Source organism: Podarcis tiliguerta (genome assembly GCF_965153285.1).
Source record: "Podarcis tiliguerta genome assembly, chromosome: 14".
Taxonomy (NCBI): Eukaryota; Metazoa; Chordata; class Lepidosauria; order Squamata; family Lacertidae; genus Podarcis; species Podarcis tiliguerta.
This window is the reverse complement of record NC_139547.1, coordinates 28,741,115-28,752,307: the sequence shown is the minus strand read 5'-3', so window position 1 is coordinate 28,752,307 and position 11,193 is coordinate 28,741,115. Positions and strand designations below refer to the sequence as shown.

The 11,193-nt window shown below is 53.1% G+C and overlaps 2 protein-coding genes across 14 annotated transcripts in view; one reads left to right on the top strand and one right to left on the bottom strand.

Moving 5' to 3' along the window:
• The window catches only part of MAP1A (microtubule associated protein 1A), a 37,102-nt gene extending 32,773 nt beyond the window's left edge, over positions 1-4,329 (top strand). For all 3 annotated transcript variants that reach the window (XM_083412654.1, XM_083412656.1, XM_083412655.1), the window contains 2 exons: positions 920-1,152; positions 1,676-4,329. In XM_083412654.1, coding sequence (XP_083268780.1) covers positions 920-1,152; positions 1,676-1,831 — 389 coding nt within the window. In that variant the 3' untranslated portion in view covers positions 1,832-4,329. The remainder of the gene's footprint in view (positions 1-919; positions 1,153-1,675) is intronic.
• A 2,191-nt stretch (positions 4,330-6,520) lies between these two features.
• The window catches only part of PPIP5K1 (diphosphoinositol pentakisphosphate kinase 1), a 28,729-nt gene continuing 24,056 nt past the window's right edge, over positions 6,521-11,193 (bottom strand). For all 11 annotated transcript variants that reach the window (XM_083412667.1, XM_083412669.1, XM_083412661.1 and 8 more), the window contains 3 exons: positions 8,832-8,975; positions 8,286-8,396; positions 6,521-7,743 (listed from right to left, as the gene is read on the bottom strand). In XM_083412667.1, coding sequence (XP_083268793.1) covers positions 7,187-7,743; positions 8,286-8,396; positions 8,832-8,975 — 812 coding nt within the window. In that variant the 3' untranslated portion in view covers positions 6,521-7,186. The remainder of the gene's footprint in view (positions 7,744-8,285; positions 8,397-8,831; positions 8,976-11,193) is intronic.

Genomic DNA, 11,193 nt, shown 5'->3' with positions numbered 1-11,193 from the left:
TAAAATGAGGGAATTGTTAAAGGAATTTTTCGCAATTAACAAGAGACAAGGGACAGATAGGAAAATCATTTGGGATACCAGTAAAGCCTATATGAGAGGAATACAACAAATGGCAAGAATAAGGAAGGGTAAAGAAAATATTGTGGAAATAAATAAACAGATAAGGGAGAACGAAAAAGAATTGTTGAAAAATCCAAAACAAGAGAGTATAATCCAAAATATTAAAATTCTGCAATCCCAATTAACTAATTTAATAAGGAGGTGGAAAATAAGATTAAATGGGCAAAACAAAGGTACCGCATTTTTCACTCTATAAGACACCTAGTTTTTGGAGGTTGAAAATAAGGAAAAAAATATTCTGAATCCCGGAAGCCAGAACAGCAAGAGGGATCACTGACAGATAAGTGACAGTGACAGATATACTAAGACAAAAACTAAAAAGTGTTGTGAAAAAGGAATGGGAGTGCCTAATCAAATACCTTAAAAGACAAGGTTCAAGGACAGAAACCTGGCTGAGTCTGGAATAACCTTGTGAAGTGAAAGGATAAGAAATTTATTTAGATGCTGGGATAGAGATGATAAGGAAAACAGGAAGATAAAATGAGAGGTAAAGGAGGTGCTGTGGGATTGGTGGAAGTCAACGTTTGTTTTCCTTTTTAGTGTTTATACTATTAATTTGTAAGTTTTGGATTTGTTTTTCATATGTTTGTTTTTGTGTTTTGTGTATTGTTATTTTTCATTTTCTGTTTCTTGTTGTGTGGAAAATATTAATAAAATTTACTATTTTTAAAAATAAGAATGATGTTATGTGAAAGATCCCTAGTTGGGGCATTTTCATCAGGAGCTGATGGGCTGGCAACCCCCCTGCCCAGTTGCCACCAGCTGGTTTAATGTCCCCTCCCTCTTCTCTCTCCCTAAGTCTCCAGCAACCCCAAAAGCAGCTCCTCTGTGCCCCCTGGGCCCCCCATCTATGTGGACCTGGCTTACATCCCCAATCACTGCAGTGGGAAGAACACGGACCAGGAATTCTTCAAGAGGGTCCGGGCCTCCTACTACGTCATGAGCGGCAACGACCCAGGCAGCGGGGAGCCCAGTCGCGCAGTGTTGGACGCCCTCCTGGAAGGGAAGGCCCAGTGGGGGGAGAACCTGCAGGTATGGGCTGGGCTGGCTTCTCTGTGGAGCCAGTGGGGGGAGGAGAGGGCGAGAGTTTGCAAGCATGCCTAAGGGCTACAGCAGAGCATGGCTCATGGAGAGCTTGTTTTCTCTGCAAAGTATGACTTCTCAGTGCAACAAGAACTGTTCACTTGAAGGGGAACTTCCTAAGTCAGTCCTGGCCCTATGCCCACCAGGCAAGCCAGTGCTCAGCTACTGCTTGGTCTCATCTGGCCAGGAAGGCATTGTCGCCATTGGCCCACCCAGCCACCTCTCCTTGACCTAGAATAATTCTGAGCCAAGTCCAAAGAGGGAGGCCCACTCACCTCCACTAGATGTGCTCCAGCTGTTGGAAAAATTAGCTCCAGCCTGCTCCTTTGACCCAACCCTGCAGCAAACCTCCTTCTGCCTCTGCAAGGGATGCTCTATTAGCCAGAGGTAGCTGCCTTGTTTCCTGGCCCTGCTGTGATTGGCCAGAGCACCAGGGAAACCCCTTCCCAGCCTGTCTCTTGTGCTTCCTCAGGTGACTCTCATCCCAACACACGACACGGAAGTGACCCGGGAATGGTACCAACAGACCCACGAGAAGCAGCAGGAGCTAAGCATCATGGTCCTGGCCAGCAGCAGCACAGTGGTGATGCAGGATGAGTCCTTTCCTGCATGCAAGATCGAGTTCTGAGGCCCCCCTGGCTGCAGCAGCGCATCTCATCCGTCCATCCGCCTTCCCCACCCCCCCACCATGCAGCACTGGGAGATCCATCTACTCACAGCGCAAGTCTCCTTCCTGTCCCAAATGTGGTCTGGATTTGCTGGGCACATGCTGCCTGCACATGGCTCTTGTTTGCCACCATGGCCAGGACGTGACCATCATGCCTGGATGTGTGTGGAGTGGAGGGACCCTCTTGGGAGCTGCTTCACTTTTCCAGATTTATTTTGCTGCCTCCATCATTGCTGTAGAATAATTCAGCTGCTTTGATGCTGCTTGCGAAAGCGCTGCCCCCTCCCTCCCCGCTTCCTTGCCTGAGGGCTCTTCTGCAGGGTCAGACCTCCAGAACTTTGTCCGACTTAGCCCACGGGGTAGCTTCAGATGGAAGCAGCACAAGAGACCAGTAAAAAGGAGGACGAGAGCAGGAAGAGAAAGAGAGACACCATTCCTCAGCCTCTCAGGTGTGAAGTGAGAACTGAGCTGGGAGGAGGAGGAGGAAGAGGAGATGATGACACAGAAACGTGGAAACCGGCTTGCCTGCCCCCAACACTCTGCCAAAGCTGTGCTGGAAAAAGAATCCAGCCTGGCGCACCAAGGAGTACATTGCAGAGAAGCCCTTCAGCTCTGCAGTAAGAAAATGCCAAATACTGCACCTTCAGCAGTGCCAGAGGTGAAGCTGGCCCCTGCCAAGTGACTCTGCCCTTTGGAGGAGGATCATGTTTATAAAGTCCCAGTATTTCCCTGTTTGCAAAATGGTGGCTAGAAGGGGGGAAATTGGGGTAGGTGGGTGGGGACTGGATCCCTCTGGGGATGGAGCTGGCACTGCTGCACATACAAGGACATCTTTCTTCCCGTTTGCTAGAACTGAGGGCCAAGCCAAGTGAAGGGGGTGTTTGCAGGCTCTTCCTCCAGCTCCCCGCATGCACTGCCATTCTCCTTGCAGCTATTGCACATAGCATTAGAGGCCCTTCAAGCTGTCAGCAGCCAGTGAGGGCCCCCGTTTTCGTCCTCTGTGCTGCTGGCAAAGCCAGGGCTGATGTCCCAGCACATTGTAGCCACAGGGAGGGAGGGGGCAGAGCACACTTGGGAAGTCACAAATCATGGGTGTGAAGCTTTGGGCAAGCTCTGAAAAAGGCTTACAGAGTCTTTGGGTGTGGCTCTTGGTCTAGGAAAGAATGTGCTCAGCCCTCTTAGCTAGTCTAAATTGTTCCTGCCATCAGACTGGCAAAAAAGGGAAAAAAGAAAAGAAAAAGTGGAGCTGGGGAGAATCCCATAGGAACTATTTTTCTGGTCACTTGTCTATATATTTATTTTGGGTTTCTTTGGGTTGTAATTGGAACTGACCTTTTATTGGAACTGTGTATGCTATTTTGTGTGAGTGTGTGTATGTGTGTATTTAAAATATTTTTACTGTGAGCTGCCATCACCACACTGAAGGCTTCTGGGTTTCAGGGCACAGGGTAAACATCACATTTCTAAATGCAGTAAGCTTGACAGATGATAGACAAGCCCCTGCCCCCCTGCCTTCCCCCTGGCATTTGGTTCTGCAGCCTCCAGGGGCTCAGTTCCATGCTCCAGCTCCCTGCCCGGCAGGAAGGGGCCCAGCAAGCCCAATTGTTGCTTTCCTGTTGAGCTTATCCATTGTGGTTTGGGTCTTGGACTTGCCCTCATGGCTTGTGATGAGGCAGCAGCCAGAGACCAGTGCCTACAAGCCATGTACGCTCAGGCCCAGCAGCAGAGGTGGTGGGTCTCTGGGCCTGGACAGACAAGCTGCTGCGCTAACCCACCTATGAATGTGTCTATCTTAAAACTTGAAGCAGGGGCCAGTGGGATTTAGACCCACTGCTCCATCAGAGGAGAAAGTACTTCAGGGGAATATCTTCCCCCACATCCCTCCCCGCCCCATGGTTACTCAATGATCTGCTCTCCACAACCCCAATTTCCCCACCCAACCAGCTTGAGTCCTTCCCCCAAATTTGTAGTTTTGAAGCTGGCTTCAGCATCTCCCTTCTTCACGTTCTTCGGCAAACCTTGTAAAAACTGCTGTTTATAATGCACCCAGACTGAGCTCCATTAGCAATCCCACCACCACCCACCCAGAGGGACCGGTGGGGAGCCCAGGAAAGAAATGACGAGAAAGACATTGAGCTCCTGCTTCTGCTTGTTCCTGCATGGGGGCCCCAGCACGCAATTCCTCCTCTGCTGCGTCATGCTCATGGGGACCTTTCTCAAAGGCAGCAGCGGCGAGAAGGACTTTAAGGCCAGCTCCCGTTGCTACTGAATGTTGTATAAATAGAGCCCAGTGCTCCCCCCGCCATCCTCCTCTCCTCCATGTTATGTACAATCCAAGGTCCTGAGTTTCCTCTTCCCCCCTCCCCTCGCATTTCTGTGTGCAACTCTCTGTAATTCTAATGATTGTAAATGGAGGGGCCTGCACTAACCAATAAAGCCACATTAACTGCGACTCAGAAGGGGCTCCTGTCCTGCTTCCACTGACTGATGCTCTGGCAAAGTGCCCAGCCCTGGTCCTCCATCCACCGCCGAGTCTCTTCCAGCCTTTTGGAGCTGGGCTTCTGCTCCTCTGCCAGCATCCATGACCCAGTGTCTCCCCAGCCCAATGGCATTGAGCTCCATAGGTCAAGGGAAGGAGAAGGGCTGCTCTGTTCCCTCAAAGCCCCTCTGGGGGCATTCCAGAGCAGCTGCCTGCCTGCCTGCCTGGGCCTTGCTCCTGCTGCTTCCCTCGCCCCACACAGCAGAGGCCTAAAGGGGGCAGGGGAGGGCAGGCCAAAAAGTTTATCTCCGTTTTGCTTGGTGGGGAATGAACTGAACAACCTGCTTTATTGTCCACATACCTTTTGTTCAAAACGACATTTCCAGAAAACTGCTCAGGTTTGATGTTTGCAGCACAGGAACAAGGATTTGGCCTCTGTCTGTGTAACGTTCCTCATGAACCATAGAATCATAGAATCTTAAGAGTCGGAAGGTACCCAAGGGTCACCTAGTCCAGAGCAAAAGAATCCAGAAGAGAATGGCACCCTAGAAAACAACTGGTTTCCCTTGTAGGTATGGAACACCAACGAAGAGTGCAAGAGCAGAGCAACCTTCTAGCTGGGCCACGAACATAGGCCAGACAGTTAGGAGACCCTCAAGGTGAGGGAAAGAGCTGCCTCCTGCAACTGTGGTTGTTGAATCCCACCTCTGAACCTGTGAAATTCTGCATCCCCATCACAACCGATTATGTGCAGTTTCTTCCCTTCACCTATCCCAAATCTAGTCCAGTCCATTTCATTAATTGCCTTTCCCCTCCAAACTAAAGAGTCACCAATATTTGTCTTTCCTTGCACAAAGGTGTTTCAACTCGGTGGGGTAGATCAGAACTGCACACAGTATTCCATATGTATTTCCTTGATAACCACGGCAGCATGCATAGTTTTTGTTCTGTTCTTTGCATATCAATTTACATTTACATTGGGCAGCATTTGCCATTTTCTTGTCCATTCACCAAACCTGGAGAGAACCATTTAGGGTGCTGCACAATATAGTTTGGTTTTTATATACCCCCACACACTAAAAAAAAAACAAAAACCCACACACCAAAACGGCATCTAAGGTGGCTGCTCCTTCCAACCTCCAGAGGGAGAAGTTAAAAAGCACCAGCACCAATGCAGGCCCTTGCCTTGTAGGAGTTGGGGGAGGAGAGAATCCCTCCCCTCTGAGAATTGCAGGTTTATTCCTACTCTCCGCTTTGTGTTGTTTAACCAGTTCCTGACCTATAAAGAAGAGCTGTCCTCTCACCCCAAGGCTGCTAAATTTGCTCAGGAGCCTTTGGCAAGCGTCTGTTAAAGTCTTACTGAAAATACAAGTATGCAGGATCCATGTGTTTGTTGACATGCTCAAAAGAACTCCAAAAGTCTAGCAAGGCCAGATTTGTTCGTCCATATCGGGGTAGTCAATTTAGTGCTTCCATGTTGTTCAACTGGAAGAACTCCCAACACCCCAGATGGGTCAGGCAGGCTACATGGAGCCAAAAGGAATTGGCGTCCACAAACAACTGTAAGGGAGCGTGTTGGCTCCCCTTGTTCTATATGCTTTGTAATTTTCAATTCAAAAACATGTTCCACCAACCACCCAGATGTTGCGATGGTGGCCAAGCTGTCCTCCTCTTTGAGCAAAATGCCCCTGCCTCAAGAAAGACTGCTCCCTTCTCACACAAAAAGACCTGCAAGGGTTTTCAGACGCCCTCCTTTTGTGTCTCTGCAGCTTCTCTTAGCAGTTATATAGCCCTTACTGGAAACGGCAGGAGGAAACACTGCTCTAGTGCTCAGGTCCTGCTTGCAAGCTTTCCACTGGGGCACTTGGTTGGCTACTGTGAGAACAAGACACTGGACTAGATGGGCTTCCGCTGGCCTGATCCAGCAGGTGCATTTTAAGTCCTTTCTAGTGCAGCTGCTAATTCTGCCTACGGAATCCCCTCTATACTGTGCAGTAAGAAGGCCTCTCAATGTGCAGGACAGCTGTGCTTCAGGAATTCTTGCCAGCTTAGCCCTGTTCTGTGCAGCCTCCTCCTCCTCCTCCTCCCAGACCCCCAAGCTGCCCCCGCACAAAGGCACACCAAGAGACCCCCAAGTGGCTCCCTCCAAAGAGACACACACAAGCCACCCGTCTTGGGAGTGTCGGCGTTTTACTCCACGCACAAAATGCAGCACAGGGAGGACTCCAGGGGACGGCTATACAATCCCTCGCAAAAGAAACACAGACACATCTGAACCACGGACGACACACGCCTGGCCATGGAGCGGAGGTGGGGGAGTGGGGACCTCCAGCAGCCCCCTCCACCTGCCAGCACGAATAATATATTAAATATTTACTCTGTACTGTACACCATTTGGCATCTCATCCACGTGTTTCTAAGAAAACCTGATTTTTCCAAAGCAGCTTTGTACCCTGGCAATGGCCAGCAGGACTGGAGGACCTCCCCCCCACTGAGAGCCTCACACCCCCACCGCTGCCGCCAGCAAGGAAGACCTCTTCAGTTCTCGCACTCAGACTGCCAGGGGGACACCACTTGGGGGAGGGTGTCTCTTCAAGTTCCCCCCCACTCTGGGCAGCTGCAGCCAGACACTTTGGAGAAAGAAGGCCATCCTGGCTGGGCCAGTGAGGCTCATGTCCCAGAAGTGGGGGACGACCCCAACCTCGGCTGGTACAGAGCCCATCCCCGCCAGGTGGACTCCGAGCAAGACGGGGCCCCTGGCTCAGGCAGGCAGCCTCCTGGAGGGGCAAGAAAGATTCTCACTTGGCCAGCCTCAGCTGACAGCAGGCCTCTCCTGCCTAAGTGCTTTCCCCAATTGGGAGAAAGGGACTGAGCAGGGCCTCCTCCCAGGTGGCCTCTCCTGAGCCAGTTTCTGCTGCTGCTGCTGCCTCCTCTTCCTCCTCCTCCTCCTCTGGCAGGTCCAGCTCCCTCCGTCCTTCGCTTGCCTGCCCTTCCCTTGCACCTCTGCTGCTCCTGACTTCCAGCAGCTCCAGTGCTGCGGGCAGCTGCTCACTCTCTTCCCCCACCACTTCAGCCGCCGCCACCTCCTCTTCCTCCTGGGGTGAGGCAGCCTCCTCCCCTCCCTCAAGTCCCTTCTGCAGTAAGGTAGTGGCTGCCTGCCCGCCAGGCTCTGTCTCCTCCTTCTCCTCCTGCGCTGAGGCTTCCCTGGCAAGGCTCTGCTCTTCTGCCTTCTCCCTGAAGGCTCCGTTGTTGCCCGGCTGGCTCCCCTCCATGGGCCCTGCCAGCCGCTCCTTGCTGGTCTGAGAGACGAAGCTGAAGCGGGGGCAGCTCTCCACAGAGGAGGTGGGTGACGAAGGGCCTGCGCTGGAGACGGTGCTGGAGGGGCCGCTGCTGTCTGCAAAGGAATCAGAACGAGGTGGTCATGGGGGGGGTGAGGTGCTAAGAATGCTCCCCCCCCCACAAGCTCCTTGCAAACCCCTTCCTTGGCACCGCCACAGCTTTAGGCACAGGGCCTGGCAACTGCCAGGAGGATCCCAGGGCAGCGTCTAATAGTAGCCACACAATCCGGGTGGGGTGGGGGTGCATATTGCCCCAAGCAAAGTTAGGGTGAGGGTCCCATCCTGTGCAGCCCACAGGTTAGATCTGCTGGCCTTGCCCCCTCCCGCTAGAGAAGTGCTGCCCTGCCCAACTCCAAGCTCCAGGAAGGTCTGGGCTCAGGGCCCCTAGCAACCTTGCAACCAGTCCAGTCTACCTAGCTGCTGCTGCTGCTGCCACCCCCAGCCCCCGCTCCTTCTGTTCCCATTGGCTGGGATTCCTCCTGCTGGCACAAAGCCCACCCCAAAGGCCTGCAATGTCCCCTCGGGCAGCCTTGCCTTCTGTTCCTCCGAGTCTGTTCCATCAAACTGCTCCTCCCTCCCAAGCCCTGTGCCTACTTACACCAGGGGGGCTTGTCTGAGCGGGGGCGCAGAGGCAGAGAAGAGGAGAGAATCTGCTGCGGCGTCAAGTCCTCGCCTGGCCCCTGGCTCTCCATCAGGGATTCCAAGAGCGCTGCAGAACAGAGGAGGAGGACAACACTGTGAGCCCCCTGGCAAGGGCCTGCTTCTAGGCACCACCCCTTCTGCCCACTCCCACCTTGGAGTCAAAGATGCCCCTTGCGCAGGCTAACCTTTGAGGGGCCTGGGGTTTTTCTGGTGACCAGGAAGGCACTTCTGTCAAAGCCCCCAGCCCAGGCCAGCCCCCACACTTACACCAAAGGGTCTCCCTGCTGAGATGGGGTGCCCTTTCGGTGGTGGCACCCCAGAAAACGGGTATTCTATTTCTGTGTGCAGTGAAATGTGTTGCTTCTACACAGCTGGGCAAAGCTGCTTTGGAAAACATGGGTGCTGCCCTGCGAGAAGCCCTGGGGCAGAAGGGGGCTCAGTTTGAAGGGGTGGCCACCCGGGACCCCAGCACAGCGCCCAACCTGCCTGCCTCTGATGGTACCTGGGGCAGCTCCTGGGTGGGGAGTGCTGGTGCTGCATGTCCTGGAGACGGCCGTCAGGAAGCTGTTGACCTGGCGCAGGGAGAGCGAGTTGTGCAGGGTCTCCAAGGGGTAGATGCTGGGCACCATGGAGCAGCCTTCAAAGCCTGCAGGCAGAGCAGACCCCCCACCCAGCGTCAAGGACCTCTGCAGAGGAGAAAACTCAGTGGCGGCTGCCTCCCCACCAGACGCCCAAAAGAAGCCCCAATGTCCCCCTCGAGCCACAGGCATGGAGCCCCCAAAACACACCAAAGAGCAGGCCAGACCCAGCCCAGCATCTCAGAAGCAAAAGCACGCAGGGGCTGGGAGGAAAACCTGGAGCTCACCTAGCCCTACCTTCCCGCTGCCTGGCTGCTGCTCCTCCCTGTCTCTGGGGAAGGGAAAACCCTTCCTTGGCACCTGGAGCCCTGAACAGACCCCCAAAGGCCCTTCTCGACTTGCCTAGCGGGCTGTTAGAGGTGATGCAACAAACTTCGAAACCAGTTTGCCCAGGGACTCTAGTGGTGCACCGTAACTGGTCCTGGTGATGGCAGCCCCAGCCTCCCCAACCTTTGGGCGGCCGTTCTCAGTCTCCAGTTCTGTGTTACCCATGCTGGGTGAACTGGCATTTCTAACCCTGGAGCTATTCCAGCAGATGGGAGAGGGAGAGTGTTAGGGTTAGGGAAATACTGTCCAACCTCAGCTCCCTGCCTCCTGGTTCCCATGGAAGGGAAGGATGAAGCCCCTGCCCCCGCCACGCTGTTTCTGAAATGTCCCATCAACAACAGTTTGCTCATTCTTTTCTTACAAAGCATTTCTGAAAATTTTAGAGATCACCGCTTTGTTCTCCACATAACAGACACACACACACACACACACACTTGGTTCCTTGCTCCCTTTCCAGTATCATCCCCCACCCCCACCCTGGAGGACCTGTGCTTCTATGCAGCCTGAGCCCCACACAGAGCCTGCTCCAAGCTGGGCTGGGAGGAAAGCTTGGCCAGGAAGGGATAAGAAGGGCAGAGGGTTTGGGCCTGAACAGTGTTCGAAACTCCAATTGTTCTAGGCGCATTTTTAGCATGAGCAGTTCTGAGCTCTGGGTGCAATACTGCGCCTAAGATTTCAGATTAAAACTGCAGAGTGGAAGGAAAGGAGGACCTTTTTCTGCCTCCCCACTTCCAGCTACTCTCTGAAGACTGGAGAAGAGACCCTCTTAAGAATATTATGGGGGTGGGCAGGGGAAGGACTAGACTATCTATGTCAAAAATGAACATAATATTTTACCTGCAGTTCATTCATTTTCAGCTTTGCATTCTTGTTATTGAAAAAATGCACCTAGTTCTAGACATTCCGTTGTTGTGCCCTTAACCTAGGTTTAAGGTGCCATTTAGCCCCTAGCTTTCATTTCTCAGTTTCTAACAATGAGCCTGGGCAGAGGCCTCTGCACTCCCAGAGGAGTTGGGGGTCCAGAGACCCCCGCCCCTTGTCAGTCGACCAGCCCCACCATGCACTGAGCTCTGGAGTCAAGGCCCTCATGGCTTAGGGCTATACCGCCTGCAAATAGCTGCTCAGGAGCTGCCTCCCACCTGCAGGCTGTTTAGGTGCCCCGTCCAGGTGGCTTTTGTCGCTGAAGCACCTGAGGAGGATGCTGCAGAATGCTCAGTGATACTCCAGTGGGTCTGGGTGGAAGGGAAAGGGCTGCATCAGGCAAGGAAGCCTGGACTCCAGTTCCTCACGTCGGTCAAACCAGCAGAACATCTGCTAACCAATTCTGGCATCACAAACCAACATTCAACCGTCTTAAGGAGAGCTGAGCCAATTTTCTGAAGCTGCAAAATCTGCATTTATTACCCAAGAAACTCTTAGGAAGCCACTGTGCAAATTATACACAAACCTGAAACTGTTCCTCTCTTGGACGCTGAGCACCACTCGGGGGGGGCGCTTTGCACCAGTCCAAAAGAGCTGCTGGCTTTTAAACTGCAGGGACTTGTGCTGCAAATAAGGCAGGGTTGTGAAAGGAGCCTGCAAGTGAGCCTCCTCTCCCCGGGAAGGGAACGGCGCCAGTGGAAGAGAAGCCCCCGCCCAGAAGACGCAGGCCAAAGGGAGGGGAGGCCTGGTCCTCTTTCCTGCTGAGCTGCCCTGATAGTGGAACCCAAACCAGCCTGGCCATCATGCAGGGGCAGACAGAAGGAAGAAGGCCATTCCTGGGCAGTGTTGGGCTGCAATGACCCAAGCAGTAGACTCTTCTGGAAGACAAGCCAGGCATCTTGCAGGCAGCTGCCAACCTCCCCCACCTGCAGGTTCCCGGTCAAGAGCCACCTGGGCAGCTTTGCCCTAAAATCAGGC